Consider the following 17024-nt stretch of genomic DNA (forward strand, 5'->3'; position numbering starts at 1 on the left):
ACCCGCAACAACGGAACGCGAACGAACAAACACGCTCCAACAACGTCGAATTCACAGTTCCCACTGACAAAAGAGTAACAATCGAGAGTCACGGGAAGCCCCAACCGCGAGAGCACGAACCCGCGAGCGAGCGAGAGAGCGAGAGAGCCCGCGAGAAAGAAAGAGGTACTGGGTTGATCATTAAGTTTTGCGGTTCGATACCAGAAGGCGCTGCGACGAGCCTAATTTTTGTTATGTTGGTACACTCTTCATATACTCGTTATCTTCATGTTTTATACAGGCCATTTAGTATCGACGTGTCACAGTATTTTTTACAACGGAAAAAATCAAGTATCGTGCAGTGATTGAATTTTTACTTTTACTTTTAAAAAGCTTAAAAGCAAAGAAAAATTATGAACGAATGTTGAAAGTGTATAGGGACTCTTAGCCTTCAATTAGAGGGTTAAGGGAGGGTTTTCTGAGTTTAAACGTAGTCGTACTAGCCTTCAAGGCGATCCATGTCAAAAATGTCAAAAAACAGACACAGCGCCTGAAATCGTACAAAAAATGCAAGATATCGTATTGGAAAATCATCGAATCGTAAGAGCATTTTGAAAATGACATTTCATGAATTAAAGTTCGTATTGTTGGAGTATCCACCGTATTTGCCAGATTTGGCCCCTAGCGACTTCCATTTGTTTTAAGACCCAAACAAAAAATCATGCCTGAAAAGTGTTTTCCATTAAATGATGACGTCATAACCGCTGCGGAAGCGTATTTTGAAGCCCTTCCAGATTATCACTTCAGGGATGGCGTTTATAAACTGGAGTTTCGTTGGAACAAGTGTGTTGAAGGAAGGCCATAGTGAATAGTGAAGTGTATTTCAAAGCATAAAAATTTGTTTTTCTTATGGACCCGCAAAACTTAATGAACAACCCAGTATGCGTAAGACAAAAAAGGGAGGGGGGTCACAAAACCCACTCAGAGCCACGAGAAAAAAGGGTGGAAAACAGTTCCGCATTTCGTGTATTTGGAGCGGGCGCTCTCTCGCACCGCGGTGTTTTTGCTCTCAGCGTTTTGTGTATACGCTGACTAATAAAACAAGTTCCATAAAGTATAAGCGATGAGCCCACGGAACCAACGGAGAAACTATAAGAAGCCGCCGAATAGCCGGTCATTCAAATCAATTCTCTCTCTCTCTTTCGCACGGCCGCTCGCGGGAAGGACTTTTTCCCGAGAACCGCAGAAATGACCACCAGAACCACTTCCCGAGTTCTTTGTGTGGCCTTATGTAATGTGGCGTACCTTGTTCAATAGCTGGTGCGATAAAAGAATTAATAATGTTTCTTCACCGGCAAACGGATTTTTGTGTGAAGCATACTCCATGGCAGGCTGGTGTGTATCTGTTTTGATCGAAGGCACGCACATCGGTCGCCATGGCGACATGCAACTCGGCCAGAAGCCTTGGGCGGCGGTTCAATCATCTGCGTTTACATTTGCGGTTTGGCGTTCATTTTCCAACTACCGGACTGCGGACTCGGGACCCCTAAATTCTGTTGGCTCGTCCACTTTTCATCACCACTGTTCGACCATCGCGTGGCTTTTTCGCGTGTCTGTCTGTTTTGCACCTTCGTAGAATGAGTTCTACGTGACTGAGCATGGCTGCTAGGTTTACGGTGGCCACTGAATGGACGTGCTCATAACGATCGTCCGAAAACTCGTTTTGCTCTCGTGGGCCACTCTCTATCTCCCGTTCTACCGGCCCGTAGAATGTCCGCAGCCAGCACGAAATGTTAGCCACAGCACGCCATGGGAAAATCGTGGACAACCGCCCATTCTGGGGCCATTCTGCGGCCAGAGGTGGACCTTGAACAGAGACCTGAGCGGGCGTAATGTGAGTTTTGCCTTTGCCATTGGGCCGCTACACCACCAACTTTGGGTTGGGGCTTATTTCTCGATCACGCTAATGTGTCGCCCTTTTCGACGTTCGTTTCGTAAGCCGTTTTTTTAGCTGTGAAGATCGCTCCCCGCCAGAGACTTCATCAATCACGCGCAACGGACAATCAACGGAGTATAGAAAATTTTCCAACCAAAACCGAACCGAACCATGGCCAATTTTGCTCGCAAACATATCTCATCACCCGGCCGGTCCGGTGTCGGACGCAATGCTCATCTAAATCATCATCATCTTCAGCGCCGAGCCAAAGATTTCTAACACCGTTCGGGCTGACGAGATCGTCCATTGTGCGTTCAGAACTCCGGGGGCGGTCCCGTTTGTGCGTTTTCCGCCGCCGTCGCCTCCGTGGCGGTAATGGTTGGCTACCCCCGAGGGGGGCTTTTATTCAAATTTACTGTCATCGTTTCGAAACCGACCGATCTGCTGCTGCTGCTGCTGCTAATCCCAGCGCGCGCACTCTGTCGCGCCGGGCCGTTAGGAGTATTGTTTTCACGACACTTGCCCAACAACGCACCCTGCCGAGGGCAAACAAATAGATAGACTAGGGTTTGCGGCATTCCGCATTTTGCATATCTGCGACTGGGTTTTGTGGATTCAAAGCATAGCTTTCCCTCCCCCCGCCGGCTGGGGAATGTTTTAATGGCCAGATCCGAAGAATGGTACACGCTTGCACCACATCGCGATGTTGCCGATGGTGCCGCGTTTATGATGAATTGTTGGCAGTGTTGACACGTGGAATTAAATTTTTGTTAAGTTAAACACAGCCAATCACACCCAATTCGCCGGGGATGTTTTGCGCCCTCGATCGTCTTGTCAGTCGTTAACCTGAATCTACCTTGCCCAGCGCACTTCCAAGCGGTTCTGGGAGCCGTTGCTTCCAAATATGTTTTTAATTACCCACACAGACAACCCGGCTCGGGAACCGGGAAATGGAGAAGCGTTTTGGAGCAATTTTTCAAACTCATCGTTAGGCTATTAAAACAGGGTTTACGAAGCTGACGGTCTAATGGCAGTTTTGGGTGCTTCCGTTACGCAGCAGAGCGTTCGAGTCGAGTTACAAGCACATGTTAAACAAAAGTCTTGTGCCGGGTGAAGGATGGTCATTGCACACCTTCCTTTCAGTATCGCCCTCGCCGGATCGGTTGTTGGTAATTAATTCAATCAAGAAACGGCTTTGTGTAACACTGCGAGACGCTGGACATCAGATTGCCGCGAGATGTGCTCTCGTCCACCCATCGAACCATGGCCACATTATGCAACTGTTGCCAAATTAGCATTGATGCCAGAGCATTGCTCATTTGCATGCAATTTGCCCGCAACACCACCAACAGCGAAACAACGGCAGACTCGAACTCCCAGATCCGTTCGTTACGATAGGAGTTCAAGCGCCACATCCAAAAAGGAAGGAACCCAGGCTACCGCGGAGCCCGATGTACCAAGCGCGGTAAGCCACAACCACAAACGAATCATAAATTAATGTTTTACAACGACCGGCGGGCCATGCAATCCTCCTGCGGCCGATGCGCGCCAAACGGATGCACCAGCGGGGTGGGCCTGGACTGGGCGGCGTCGGAGGTCATCGTGTTGGAATTGGAAAAAACATGCACGATCATCTCCAGCATTGGCACATTAGCGTGGCCGCAGCATCATCAACACCGCATCAACATAAGCGCATCCATCAGTCGCCGGCGGGTGGCGTCGGCTACAATGCTAGCAACAACAAACAATCCCATCAGCCGCACCCCATCGGCCGTTTCTTGATCGACCACGCGATTCGCGATGGCCGACCGTCCGGCGGCCATCACCCGTTAATGGTTTCCCGTTGAGGATCTGCTGCTGCTGCTGCTGCTCTTCTCGTTGATGCAAAATTTCACTTCGCCGCGGATCGATCGCGCACCACACCAACCTTTACCGTGAAAGGAAAGCTTCAAGCCGTGTCGGATCCGCCATTAGATCGCCAGCGGTGGCCATCGCCTTGTCCCCGCCACCAGAGTTTGCTCCAGTTTGTCATTAGCAATTAAAACGAACCTCGAGCGAAATGGATTCGATCCATTTCGGCCGAAACCGCCACCGATTGATGGAGCGATTCTGTGACCGAACCCTGGCGGTGGCGGCCGTACGGTAAATTGAAGGATGCTTTGGGTTGAATTGAAAACTGTGACTCTCTTCGGTTGTTCGCTTGCTTAAATGGAACCGTTGTGAGTGGTACAGGGTGAGTAAATCAGCGTGTACTTTTTCATTTAGTTTAAAAAAAACTACTTAATATTTTTCGCTACTTGAACCTGAAAAATTGATTCTTAAATGTTTTTATGTAAAATAATTGTGGTCAAATGTTCACCACGATTGGCTTGACAGTAGCGCATTCGATCGACCTATTTTTAAGTACATTTTCGAAATTTTCATTTTGCATTTCCCAATTTTCTGCAACCCAAATTGAAGGTTATACATAAATTTTAACAATCTACCTTTCACATAAATGTTTACGCATCGAAAAATATTCAGCCGTTTTTTTATTATAACGAAATGAAAAAAGAACGTTAGTTCGGACACCATTATAAAATAAAATACATTTCATCACAATCCCTTTAAATCAAACTGAAAATGAAGTTTATGTCATCTCTAAGACAATAAAAATAATTTCATCTAATTGATCTTGGAAGGCTTTGCCAAAATATTTTCGCAACCAAACAAACAACCATCTCCGTTGATATGCAAACCGATCGGTTCTAGCGGGTTAGTTACTAATTTCTTATTAATTAGTCATTAATATTAGAAAGTTATGTAAAAAAACTAATTGATCTACTGCCACATGTTTGAATATTCCATCGTACAGATCGTCGTGCGGAAGCGAAACCGATTGGCCAAATGCAAAGCTTGTGTCTACGCCTCTAACGACGAATCTATTTCCGTAGCCTACCATTAGCATATCGGATAAAAGTGGACAGGAAATCTCGTTGGTAGGAGGATATCTTCCAATTACTAGCTTTATTGGTGCGTCAGTCGGACGGAATCATAATATTGGTGTTTTTCCCCGTTTTTATCCGTTCCTTTCCATTGAACAGCGCGGCGGCTCCACGGCGGGTTTGTCGCTTCCGCTACCGTTCAGCTTCAGAGTGTTTCGCGTACGAGAGGTTATCGTATCGGGCGCAGTGCCACTCGCGGCCCGCCGCACGCCACTCTGCCCCCACCCCGCGAGGTTCTCCCCCACAAGCCAAGATGAAACCACGAGCCCAATTAGCTTCCATCAATTCATTATGAAACGATGATGATGCCACTTTTGGGGTGGCACTTGCTTTTCGGCGGCTCATGGCGCTGTCGTGAGCGAATAATTTGTTTATTGATTGGCAAAAAGGCTTTCACGGGGGGCGAGAAGCACTCTCACTCGCCACCTGCCTGGGTCTATTATTAGCCGCAGATCGGCGAGTGAGATCTTTGCCTTTGGGGGGGCACGTTTGTTAGAATGGCGCAGGCTGGGGCTTGTATTTTGGTATCCGAATTCACAACGGTTCACCTGCATGCCTTTCTACTAATCACACGTGAGATGTGCTGTCGGTGTGCTAAGTAACGCTGTCGAAAGCCGTGCGATAAACATTGTTTGGCACTCGTCGTGACAGCCTTAAGCCACCATGCAGCGAGCGAAATGCACCGCAGCTCATAATTAGATGCACCGCACATCGCGTTTGTTCGGGAGAAGTTTATCTGTTTGATGGGTTGCATCACCACGATGTGGCCCCGGGATCCGTTCGTCTAGTCAACGGAAACGGGCGATGGAAAGCTAAACATGGCCGAAGAGATCAATTTCCGTTCCGGCACTTCTGTGGCTCCCGCCGACGATTGAGCCACTCTCACCGTGTGTGTTAAAATGCAAATAACGATTCTCGTGATCGACATCGACTTGGGCCGACGAGGAAACGGGAAAATGATGCAATATGCTCGGGCGTTTAACCTTTGCGCCCCCCTGTGCGGCGAAGAAGAAGGGATTCACATGAGGTTCTTCTGACGATCGGAAACCTGCACTACTGAAAGCAACATCCTCAATCGCCTATATACTTTCACAACCCGGGCATAGTCGGGGTTTCGCTTCCAAATTCAAACGCCCGAGCCAGCTCCTATTAATCATGGGCCAATTTGAATTATTCATTTAAATGTGTGCAAAGAGTTAATGCTAAGCTAGGCGCGGCGCGAAAGGATAGGAATCTCCTCGGCTAGAAGACGCCTCGGCTAGTCTCGTCGAACAAATAATTACACCCTCTTCTTCAGTGCGAACAACAGGGGGGACCTGGGCCGCGGACCAACCCCGGCCCGGTCACGCACTCACTGTCGCCCATTTCCCTATTGGGCCCCTTTCGAATTCATTGGCCATGAAACAATTTTCTTCGCGAAACCGCTTCCTGTGTCGGGAAAGAAAACGGAAAGCTGGTGGATCTTCGGCGCACACGATCACGTGTGCGAACGCGGGAGGAATTGAAGCCAGTCTCATGGCTTGTCGTATGCGCAACGCGCTCAACCACACAGTTCACACACAACCATCTATTTTATGGGCTCTTGTAATGGCTCTAATTAGCTGGAGCCCTTTGACAACCATAATGGCTCGGTCGCACACAGCTGTTGGCGGGTGTGGAAGTACAAGAACGCCACGAGGCAGCACCATTTTCGTAGACCTTTGCACCCTAAACGGTAGTGGGTACACTATGGCGCTGCGTTAGTAGGTTAGCGCTGTCGCTTGCGTTCGGAAGAAAGTTTCCCTTTGCGTGCCGCGTGACGAGCGTGTTACCCGAGTTCCCGAGTCACAATGCCCAAAACTTTATAGGACAGTGGGCGCCCTCATCATAAATATTATCACCCGAACAGTAACGCCGTGGTGCTACCGTTTCGCGCCGCGATTGTCCACGATCTCGTCGTCCGTGAACTTCTCGCACGGGGTTCTCCTTTATTACCCCGAAAAACCACCAAAGTGCCCCACGGCCTAATTTGGGGGGCCAGCGAGGGCTTCCTCCGCTCAACGCTCCCCCCTCGGATGCACTTCTCGGATGCAATTTTCGTCCGCAACACAATGGCGCGCAGCAGCGGAAGAAATCCGTCGTCGGGGCGAAGGTGTCGGTGGAGCGCTCGCGGTCACACGCGCAACGTGCCCTTAAAGTGAAACGTCAGCCTTTTTCCCAACATTGTTACGACCGTTCCGTGTGTTTACCCATAAACCTGAAACGGTTTTACGCGCCGCGCGCGAGTAATTAAGAATTTTGGTTCCAATTGTCTGCCGAGCCGCCGGAGGGCCAAGAGGGCCCAAAATCGACAGCGATGCTTACGCGGTTTACGCTTCCTTCCTATCTCGGTTTCGGCCCGGTTCACGATCGGTGGGAAACATCTCTCTTTTCCTCCAGCGATCCGCCGATTTCCTGGTGAAGCTAGTTTCTCACCCACCCGGTCACGTTCTACGGGGGGCGAAGATGCAAGGCGGTTCTCACTTTCTCTTCAAGCGACGATTGAAGCCATTAAACGGCCAAGAGGCGTACTCTTCGTGGACGTCGGTGTCTCGGTGTAAACTGGTAAACGAAGCGCAGGAAGCAGCCTTTTGGCTTGCCCAAAAACCTTCGATGCACCGTCGATTTCCGCACAGAACCATCCGTCGGTTGCAGGAAATTAACCATTAACACCGGACCGGACCGCGCAATCCGTCTAATCAAGCGTGAAATTCTTATTCGCTGTTTATTGCTCCGCTGGCTCGCCTCGCCACGGTCTTTAGCCCTGACCGTTCGGGCGGTTAGAAGCTGACCAACTGAGCGTGCCGCTTGTGTCCAAAATGTATCACAGTTACAACGCGTAACCGCAGTAATTGTGATGAAATGATGGTCTCGGTTCCGAGGGAATAATTTTAGCCAGCACACAAGGAACAGGAAGGAATCTCGAGCGAACAACTCCTGTTTAAGGTCACGAAGGGGTTTCAAAATCATTTTAAACCCCTCAACCCAAATCAAACGGCGCGGACGATCGTGCATTCTGCGCCATTGTTTATCGCTGGCAGAACGCCGTAACTCGCACTGAACCGTTGCCAGCCCTGGCCGTAAGGGGTGCTAGGGGCCAAAACACAACCAGACTAGGCCGTCTAGGTGGGTTGTAAATAATTGTGCGCGCCTGGTTCCTCGCGAATCAGTCGGCTGCAGAGCTGCAACGAACCGGGGATTTTCGCAACACAACACACCGGTGTCGGTCTGCTGCCGTTGGATGCACTCGAATGCGGCCGCCAAGGCTCGAGGTGGCCACCGAAAAGATGACGACGAGCTGCTATATAATGGGCCCCGCCACTTTGTGTGTTGTGGCCAGGCCGCCAACGAATGCACATTTGTTGTTCGTCCCTCGCTTGTGACAGCCGATTGCGCCATTGTGAAGCATTGTGGCGATGTTGAACACAACACGCGGTGGGCCCTTCGGAGGCTCGCTCCTCGGCGCAATAGGCCGGGCTTTGAAATCAGGATACGCATGAATATGTTTCTAGATGTTTGCACGCCGATAGCCGCCCCCAAGAAATGGGGTCAACCAATTATGCCACGGCTAGAAGCATTCGCAGGCCGGTGCACGGAAGAAGATCAAGAATTAATGGTACAGGTTGATGGTACATTAAAGGGTTGATCTACACTAGGTTTCACAAGCAATGACAGAAATAAAGTGAGGAAGAAGAGCAACGTAGTGGAATGTTCATGTTTTAATAAATGGATGACCTCAATTTCTTTTCGACACGAAAACAGCCCTGACCACAAATCATAGAAACTATTAAGAAAAAATCATCGAAATGAGTGCACTCAATGCAACTCAAATTACCCACTCTCTAAGGAGCGCCGTTGTTTGCGAATTTTCGCGTCCTGTTTGTTTACGAAATTTCGTGAGCTGTCAAAAATGGACCGATTGTCAAAAGACCGAACCCTTCGTTTAATAAACAACTGCAAAGTGGACGATTTTACGAAATCACGTTATTAAACGATTGCAGCCAAAATTGGCATTGATTAAGAAAGAGGATGGTGTTGAGTAAGTTGGAGTTCAAAAAGGATTGGAAGGTATAATAGCGCATTATTTTCCAGAAACGTAAAAATATGTCGATGGTGTCTGTCGAATGATGATGCTTTGGAGGCTCTAGCGAACGACGATTCCGAACAATATAAACTTCAAAAGCTCTCCGAATGCACCGGTGCTCAGGTAGTACATTTGTTGAAACACACATTTCGCCCTGTGCCAAAAGGAAGACTGTTCTATGGCACTCTTATTTTTCCAGATTAATTTCCAAGTTCCATCGTATTTGTGCATGATGTGCGAAGTGCGTTTGGAAAAGATGAATCTGTTTCGCTGGCGATGCAGTGAAAACAATGATTTGGTCGATAAATGTATCGAACAGCAGAGCACAGCGAGCAACGAATCAGAAGTCAGTCAAGAACGTCTTGATCACTCTGCCGAACAAACGATTCGCACAGAACTGTCAATTAAAACGGAGGATGCACCGGATGCAGCGAACGATTTGCACTCGAATAAGAAGTGTTGTATTGTTCATGAAGCGAATATGACATATGAATGTTGCGGCACAATACCTGATGATTTGTTCGAGGCAGAGGAAAATCCGATTGTAATCAAATCAGAGTACGAAGAGGTCGATAAGCAGCATCAGCTACAAACAACGAATGGTCTTCCCTTGGACTCGATCTGTCAGGATCGAAAAGATCATCCTGTGACCGTGGCAGACAACACGTGTGCCGATGATTCAGCGGCAGCATCAACGCAAAATGTCTTGAGTCCCGGAACCCGGAACGCCCATAGCAAAAGCCATTCCAAAAACCACAAGCACCACTGCCCTCATTGTTCCGCAACATATCCATTTTTAAGCAGGCTGAAGGTACACATCCGCGCTCACACCGGCGAAAGGCCATACAAGTGTAAAGTCTGTGACAAATCCTACTATTCATCAAGCAATCTGGCAGAACATTCGAAAATTCACAACAAGGATCAATATTATCAGTGTCCTCATTGCTCATCAAGGTTCACGCACTTTTACAAAATGGAAATCCACATCCGCGCTCACACCGGCGAAAAGCCATTCCAGTGTAACGTCTGTAACAAAGCCTTCTATTCATCAGGCACTCTGGCAGTACACTCGAAAATTCACAATAAGGATCAACAGTATCAGTGTCCTTATTGTTCATCAAGGTTCGCACAGTTATGTAGCCTAAAGATACATATCCTCACTCACACTGGCGAAAGGCCATACAAGTGTAAAGTATGTGACAAAGCGTACAAATCACCAAGCGGTCTAGCATATCACTTCGAAATTCACAATAAGGACCAACAGCATCAGTGTCCTCATTGTCCAGCGTCGTTCACACAGTCATGTAATCTAAAGATTCATATCCGCATACACACTGGCGAAAAGCCATACAAGTGTAAAGTCTGTGACAAAGCGTTCAGGACATCAGGCAATCGGACAGCACATTCGAAAATTCACAATAAGGATGAACCTCAATAATCTTCAATGTTCATTCAAGTTTGGGTGAGAATAAGTTTAAATTTTGTATCTTTGAGTAATAAATTGTATAAACTCGGCGATAGCAGTTAGTAAAAGTACACCACGTCCAGCGATCAGTTCAATAACATAAATTTTCTCTAGAAACTGTGTTTTCAATAAAGTAAGAAATCTTTAAAGCAACGGCCTGAGAAGACTATTCTGCCGTTCTCATGACATGATCGGAGCTTGACGAGACGTTTATGCTGCACAACAGCGAGGTCCTTCGACCGTCACGACACGAGATGTGAGCGAAATAGTTTGCTCAGAATGTAGAATGACCTGTTGGATAGTAACGGATATAATGACACAAAATTGTTCAAATCAATTCCTTGACTACTGGGGCGAAATGTGATCAGCTATAAGTTTCGAATTATTGTAGAACCAGTTTAATCCACTGTGTGTTTATTTACCGTTACATCCAAAAGGTAATGAGATGAAACGCACAAGATAATATTCACATCACCTGTTTTCGAGTTCCTATTGCGTCCATCTAGGTGTGTGGGGCCATGTACGCTCCGTTTTCTATGCGGAACAGCGAATGCCAACAACTATTAAGCCTGCTCCGGGCATAGTTCACGCTCCAGAGACTGAATCTAGATGGCACAAAATGGTGACATAACGTCAAGCCGGAAGCGCAGCAACTGGACGTCATAACCGCATTTTCCATGCGATGGCCACACGCTGGATGCAGTGCGTTGTTTCCCTGTTCCAGGTTGGTCGTCGGAACAAGCGGTACACTGCTCATTGCTTTAAGCACCGCCCTGCAGATGGTCAACATTTGTCTGTTCCCATTTAGTTTTTCTGTGACCCATCGCGTGATCCAGCGGAACGGGACGGAGTGCCCGTAAAAACTGGGCCACGAGCGGAAATTATGGAGTACGCAAAGCATGCGGACCTTTCACTATTGATCTCCGGATCGGCCGGAATTAATAGACATCGCATTGGATGAATCCGGGGCTCCGCGGAACAATCTTTAAGATTTGCTTTCCCCGCCACCGTCGTGGGACGTGCTCGTGGAGATGAATTCCGGCCCACCGGAAGCGCATTTGCGCGCTCGCACCCCTTCATCATGCTCCCAGGGAACCCAGGCAGCCACGGTAACCTCGGCGCGCGCTGTATTGATCAAACAAGGTCGAAGCCCAGATTCGGGTTCCTATTTCTCGTTCGACGGGGTCCAGTCACTGGCAGGCGGGCCTTCTTCGCGGTTCCCGCATCAACCCTGGGGCGGCCGGATCTTCGCCCATTTTCTCATCGACCCGAGCCGCGGATGAGTGGCATTTTGCACGCACGCACTCACGGTTCCGGTTAAGTTTTTCTTCTCGACGCAGAAAAAAGGGCCAACATACTTCGTACACCCCGGGGAAGGGTCTTCCGATGAAAGTGAAGTCGCAGCCGCAACAGAAAATAGAAATCGATTGTTTGCCAACATTATTCCGACGCACAAACGTACCATCGGGTGACAAAACGCAGGTAAGGCCCGTTCCATTTCTTCTCGCCTCTTCTCCGCGGAAGGGTTAGTGTTTTGTTTAGTGCATGAGCTTCGGACAACATTGGCGTTTCGCACCATTGTTTTCGCACTCGCGCGCCCCGGACTGGGGTTTTTGTAGTGCTTTTTAAGTTCTTCATTCCTATCGCCGTGTCTCTTTTGCTTTTGCGCACTTTTGTTTCGCTCGATTTCCCGCGTTTTTCCCAACTTTCTCAAAAAGACGCTCTATTCATCTTCAATCCGATGCTGCCAGTTTGTGTGCCAATTGTAGCACTTGCTGTGCTTATCCTCGGACCATTATCAGAGCGAACAAATCGTTGCAAAGTTTACCAAGGTGATGTTTTACATTTCCCGCCTTTTCTGATAGGATTCCGGCAAAGATACGATCGAAGATCGAGATACGAGATTGTGACAGAACAGGACCAGGCTTTTTGTTAAGCTGTTGAGGCCAACCACCCGACCCAACGTGCCCAAAGATGTCTAGCCAACCAAAGATGGCGTCGGAGATCGGGGCAGCCGAACAGTACGAGATGGACCAGCTGGCCGAGGCGGAGATTTCCCGGCTCCAGAAGCTGCTCCGCACGCTGCTCAACGAGCGGTCCATCTTTCTCGAGGGGAAATCGAAAGCGTTGCGCAAGTTCGAGCAAAACCTCCGGGTGCTGGAGAAAGAAAAGCAACAGCTCCAGCTGCAGCTAAACTGCGAGGAGAACGGAACCCACTCGAAGCGCGAACTCGAACTGGAGTCGGTGCTGGAGCAGGCGTACGAGCGGCAGGAAGCAGCGCAGCATACGCTGAAGGCGAAGAAGGACAGCCTGTGGGAGCTGGAGGGACACATCAAAAAGATACATCGCGAGATCGCCGAGATACGCAACAACGAGGTGACGGACAACCTGTACAACGAGACGATAGCGAAGGCCCAGCAGTCGGTCAAGAAGCTCGAAAATCGGCTCGATGTGGTCAACAAGCGGTCCGGCTCGGTGATTGCGGAAAACGCCAGGCTACGACAGAATATTGACCACATGCTGACGGAGCGGGCGACCTTCAACAAAATGTGGGAACAGCTGGTCAATCGGCTGAACGAAGGCAAACGGTTCATGATTGATCTGATCGAACAGGCCACGTCGGCGTACGATACGCGCGAGGAACTGTGCACCAAGTTGCAGATCCTGAAGGACAAGGGCCAGAGCGATAAGTTGGCACACATCCAAGAGATGCGCGAACTGCAGCGGAAACTGGATCATGACGCGAAATTGCAGGAATTCCTCGGCATTAAGGGGCAACGACGGGCCAATGCCGAACTGGAGGAACGCGAAGCGCAGAAGCGCAAGAAGATGCTGGAACACCTTGAGAAGCAGTACCAGGAGTACGAGCAAATCATGACGCGCATCATGAACTTCTCCGGCGAAGACGACATCGATCGGCTAGTGGCCAAGTTTATCAAGAAGGAAGAGGAAAACTTTGCCCTGTTCAACTACGTCAACGAGCTGAGCCACGAGGTATTTATTTGTGTATTCATTTGTCCTTCTCGGCACACATTCCCTACTTTTACACTGATCGTTTTTATGACCACCTTATTGACAATTTGTTAAAACCTTCGTATTGCCAGGTGGAAACGCTCACCGAAAGTGTTCAACAGTTGCAGGACAACATTAGTAAGTTGGTCGGTAGGTTGTAGGAATGCGGATAACCGATGTCCATTGCCCTTCTTCCCCTTTCATAGCTGAACAAATAGCGATCAATGAGTCGAAAGAACATTCCCAGGACGATAACATTGACGCGCTGCGACTGGCCGAGCAGCAGTGCAAGGAGTCGGCTGATGCGGCACTGGAGATCAAACAAAAGTGGGACATTAAGTTGGACGAGCTGTTGCGAATGGCGGAAAGAATTTACAAGTACTGGGCGGGCGTACTGTGGGGACCACCGTGTCCAAGGGAAGTAAACTCTGATCCCTCTTGCCGTTGCAGATTGTTGATGTGTGACGAAGCCCCGATACTGAACCTGCTGAACAACGAGCGTCGTGTTACGCTGAACAACGCCAAGCTGTTCCTTGGCATCATCGAGCGGCGAGTGCTGGGCATCATCAGCAACGTCACTTACATCGAACCGACAACCAAGATCCTCGGTAAGAAGGACCGTGTACCCAACTTTAACGTGAAGGAGTCGGCCAAGGTCCGTATGGAGAGGAACTAGTTTGTAGCCGTTTCTAGAACGCCGTTCATAATGTTTGCTTCGGCATGTGCTGTTGGCCCGTGAAACACTCTTCGAAAACACTGTGAACTGGTAATCTACCCACAACACACCCTTTTCCGATTCCTGTCTAAATAGTTCCGTCTGAAGCACTGTTAGTGCACTGGGTTTTGTACTGTGTTTTGCAAGAAAAAACAGATAATGCAAATAAATTAGTACGTTCGTTAGGTCTGTATTTCTGGTTTTGAAAATATAACTACTCCGTTTCTACAATACAGTGCTACATTTTGGTACGTACGGTACGTTACTGTGCTTTAGTTAATCCTTGGCTAAGAACCGGAAGACGGCGCCCTGTGTAAGCGTTCGCCACAGCCGATTTGTTCGATGACAACCGGAGATCAGATATCTGTGCTAGACGTTGGTCGTATGCCGCTTGGCTCTGCATATTGGTGACTTGTAAATAAATTCGCTCAAAATAATAATCGATATCAAAAAGTTATCACGAAACGAAACCCCTCGTTTAAAGTAAGTCATACGGTTCCTGGCTATGTGGTCATTGGTATCTATCATCTAAAGAGGGGGCTACTACACCATCGACGATGCGTCGTGATCGTCACAATTGTCGTAGCTACCTGAGTGTCGTCTATTTCGTCCCTGATACGATCCGCCCCCGAAGCTGCTTCGTCTTCTGTCCTCTTGTGAGCCCGCCTGATCCGGCCCAGTGCCCTCTTCGACCTTACCGATCCCAATGCTTACCCCCTCGTCAGTCTCATTACATTTGTCCGTACGGAATTGTTTGTTGCGATCCTCTGCGTCCGGATCAGGCTCGAAATATCATGGTTCCACGCGGAACCCCTTAATGAACGGCAGCCCTGTGGGAACGCATTCCTGGTACCGGATGTACTCTTCTCCAAAAAAGTTCAAAAGTGTAATCTCTTCCATCAGTATGCGATCGTGGAAGAACTTCCAGCTGGCAATGGCATAGATAATGAAGCAAATCGGATTGGCCAGGGTCAGCTAAAAGGAATGGGACAAAAAGTGCGCTACAGCATACCGGATGTACAAGTTCCTCTATAAGGCGTCTCACCTGGGTTCCCACGGACCAGTAGAACCACCCCACGTACGATGGATGCCGCATTTTGCCGTACACTCCGTGTGTGACCAGTTCGTGTTCGTTGTGGCGTTCAAATTGCACCTATTCCACCAAAACCGGAATCACAATTAGGCTTCAGCAACCTTTCCGTTCCACTTTTACTTACGATGTGACTGAAGTTTTTGCTGGCCGTTATCATTGCAATTTTCCGTAGCGATTCTCCTGCCAAGCACACAATCACGCCCAGAATCCACAAAACTTTGTACGTTTTAATTTCTGCAAGTAGAATATGGGATGGTCACTGATAAATAACGTTTTCCACTACCTGGCGCATACCGACCCGGCACGAGCCGAACTTCCAGGAAAAACTCAACCCAGCTAGCTACAGCGGCCAACGCATAGTGTATCGAGTGGTTTAGTATGAACGAGTCGGGCGAAAGCGTTTTCGGGTTGCAAATGGCGATACCCAAATACTCGGAGTAGTGAAACAGGGCCATCAGAGTGGCATACACGCCGAAAGCTTTGTACTTTTCTTCGGCACTTTCGAACACAACGATCCCTGCCGACATGACGAATCCAAGAAAAGCTGCCCTCACGGCAATCTGCGGACAGAAATGGAACGTTACATCAATCGTTCTAAAATTAAATTTACCCTTCCGTTCCGAGCGCGGAAGAGAGCCGCCGGTACTTGCCTGATAGTCCCGCGCGTTTAACCGTATCCGAATGATGACGTTCAGCGCAATATAGTATGCAACGGCCAGGGCGACTTTGGCCAAAAACTCCTGCTTCACGTCGAACCAAAAGGACTCCGCTCCGTAGAAGAGCACCAGACTGAGCATTGCCCCCAAGAAGCAGCAGAGACTTAATTTTCCTTCGTAGCACAGCATCATCTTGTGATTTTATCGCCTTTGTGTGTTTTCCGTTATGTGGATGGTCTAATACAAGCACTCGAGTTAGAAAATAGACTATTACGCCCCATCTGTCTCCAGATGGTGCCGATACGTTATCCGGTTTTGTCGCACGCACGGAAAGTGTGTTTTGGCTGTGTTTTGACAACTACATCTGTCACTCGGGCCGCGCGGATGACGTTACGTAAATTGCACATGTTTGTTTTGATTCGGCACACGTGCTGCGAAAGAGTAATCGGAGTACTGCAATACAATCCAAACAATGGTGTTCACGTCGATTGTGAACTTTGTGCGCGCTCGGGGACCAGATGAGTTCTGGCGAAAGCGTAAAATCTTCAAACTAAGCGCAGTGAGTAGCATAGCTTAAGTGCAAACAGCGACGCGCATTAATGACTCGTTCCGGTTGCATTACAGCACTATATCGGGCGCCGGCGAAATTGTTACTCCATAGCGATCCGCAACGTACATCGTGCGCTCGCATACGCCACTAAAGGACGCGAACTCAAAAAGCAGGACATGCGAGAGCTATGGGCTCAGCGAGTAAATGCCGGTAGCGAACAACATGGTTTGCAGTTTGCAGACTTCCAGTACGGTCTCTATCGGAACGATGTCCTGCTGAACCGCAAGGTACTGGCGGATTTGGCCATCTGGGAACCGAGAACGTTCGAGGCGCTGGCAAAAATAAGCCAACAAGTGCCGGAGGAAGGTGCGTACGGGAAAACAGACAGCAATTGTGGAGCTTCTACTAATAAGCCGTTATTTTCGTGTTTCAGAACCCAGCGACAAATGAACCATGCATAAAGTGATGTAGATTAAACAATAAAAGTAACAATATAATTGAAATAATGGAATAATGTACCCCGTACATAAAC

The 17024-nt window shown here is 48.6% G+C and overlaps 3 protein-coding genes across 3 annotated transcripts; 2 read left to right on the forward strand and 1 right to left on the reverse strand.

The window, feature by feature from the left end:
- Nucleotides 1–12440: 12440 nt before the first annotated feature.
- LOC131211068 (coiled-coil domain-containing protein 63) lies at nt 12441–14154 on the forward strand. The gene is made up of 4 exons (XM_058204417.1): nt 12441–13460; nt 13571–13616; nt 13685–13856; nt 13929–14154. Exons 1-4 carry the CDS (start codon nt 12441–12443, stop codon nt 14152–14154), a joined length of 1464 nt encoding a protein of 487 aa, XP_058060400.1.
- Nucleotides 14155–14416: 262 nt separating this feature from the next.
- Nucleotides 14417–16255, reverse strand: LOC131209954 (protein-S-isoprenylcysteine O-methyltransferase). The gene is made up of 5 exons (XM_058203129.1): nt 15937–16255; nt 15585–15846; nt 15411–15520; nt 15239–15346; nt 14417–15168 (listed from the first exon to the last, which is right to left on the reverse strand). Exons 1-5 carry the CDS (start codon nt 16132–16134, stop codon nt 14986–14988), a joined length of 861 nt encoding a protein of 286 aa, XP_058059112.1. The 5' UTR covers nt 16135–16255; the 3' UTR covers nt 14417–14985.
- Nucleotides 16256–16360: 105 nt separating this feature from the next.
- LOC131210311 (large ribosomal subunit protein bL20m) lies at nt 16361–16995 on the forward strand. The gene is made up of 3 exons (XM_058203538.1): nt 16361–16501; nt 16567–16858; nt 16926–16995. The coding sequence occupies exons 1-3, from the start codon at nt 16415–16417 to the stop codon at nt 16940–16942; spliced, it is 396 nt and encodes a 131-aa protein (XP_058059521.1). The 5' UTR covers nt 16361–16414; the 3' UTR covers nt 16943–16995.
- Nucleotides 16996–17024: the final 29 nt, after the last annotated feature.

This window comes from Anopheles bellator, chromosome 2, assembly GCF_943735745.2.
Source record: "Anopheles bellator chromosome 2, idAnoBellAS_SP24_06.2, whole genome shotgun sequence".
NCBI lineage: Eukaryota > Metazoa > Arthropoda > Insecta > Diptera > Culicidae > Anopheles > Anopheles bellator.

Excerpts from the sequence above, each read along its gene's own strand:
- LOC131211068 (XM_058204417.1), top strand. The coding sequence starts at position 12,441 with ATGTCTAGCCAACCAAAGATGGCGTCGGAGATCGGGGCAGCCGAACAG. Across the intron at positions 13,461-13,570 it reads TCAACGAGCTGAGCCACGAG|GTGGAAACGCTCACCGAAAG; the intron begins GTATTTATTTGT and ends TCGTATTGCCAG. Across the intron at positions 13,857-13,928 it reads ATGGCGGAAAGAATTTACAA|ATTGTTGATGTGTGACGAAG; the intron begins GTACTGGGCGGG and ends TTGCCGTTGCAG.
- LOC131209954 (XM_058203129.1), bottom strand. The coding sequence starts at position 16,134 with ATGATGCTGTGCTACGAAGGAAAATTAAGTCTCTGCTGCTTCTTGGGG. Across the intron at positions 15,521-15,584 it reads GGAAGTTCGGCTCGTGCCGG|AAATTAAAACGTACAAAGTT; the intron begins GTCGGTATGCGC and ends TTCTACTTGCAG. Across the intron at positions 15,169-15,238 it reads ACTGGTCCGTGGGAACCCAG|CTGACCCTGGCCAATCCGAT; the intron begins GTGAGACGCCTT and ends CATTCCTTTTAG.
- LOC131210311 (XM_058203538.1), top strand. The coding sequence starts at position 16,415 with ATGGTGTTCACGTCGATTGTGAACTTTGTGCGCGCTCGGGGACCAGAT. Across the intron at positions 16,502-16,566 it reads AAATCTTCAAACTAAGCGCA|CACTATATCGGGCGCCGGCG; the intron begins GTGAGTAGCATA and ends GTTGCATTACAG.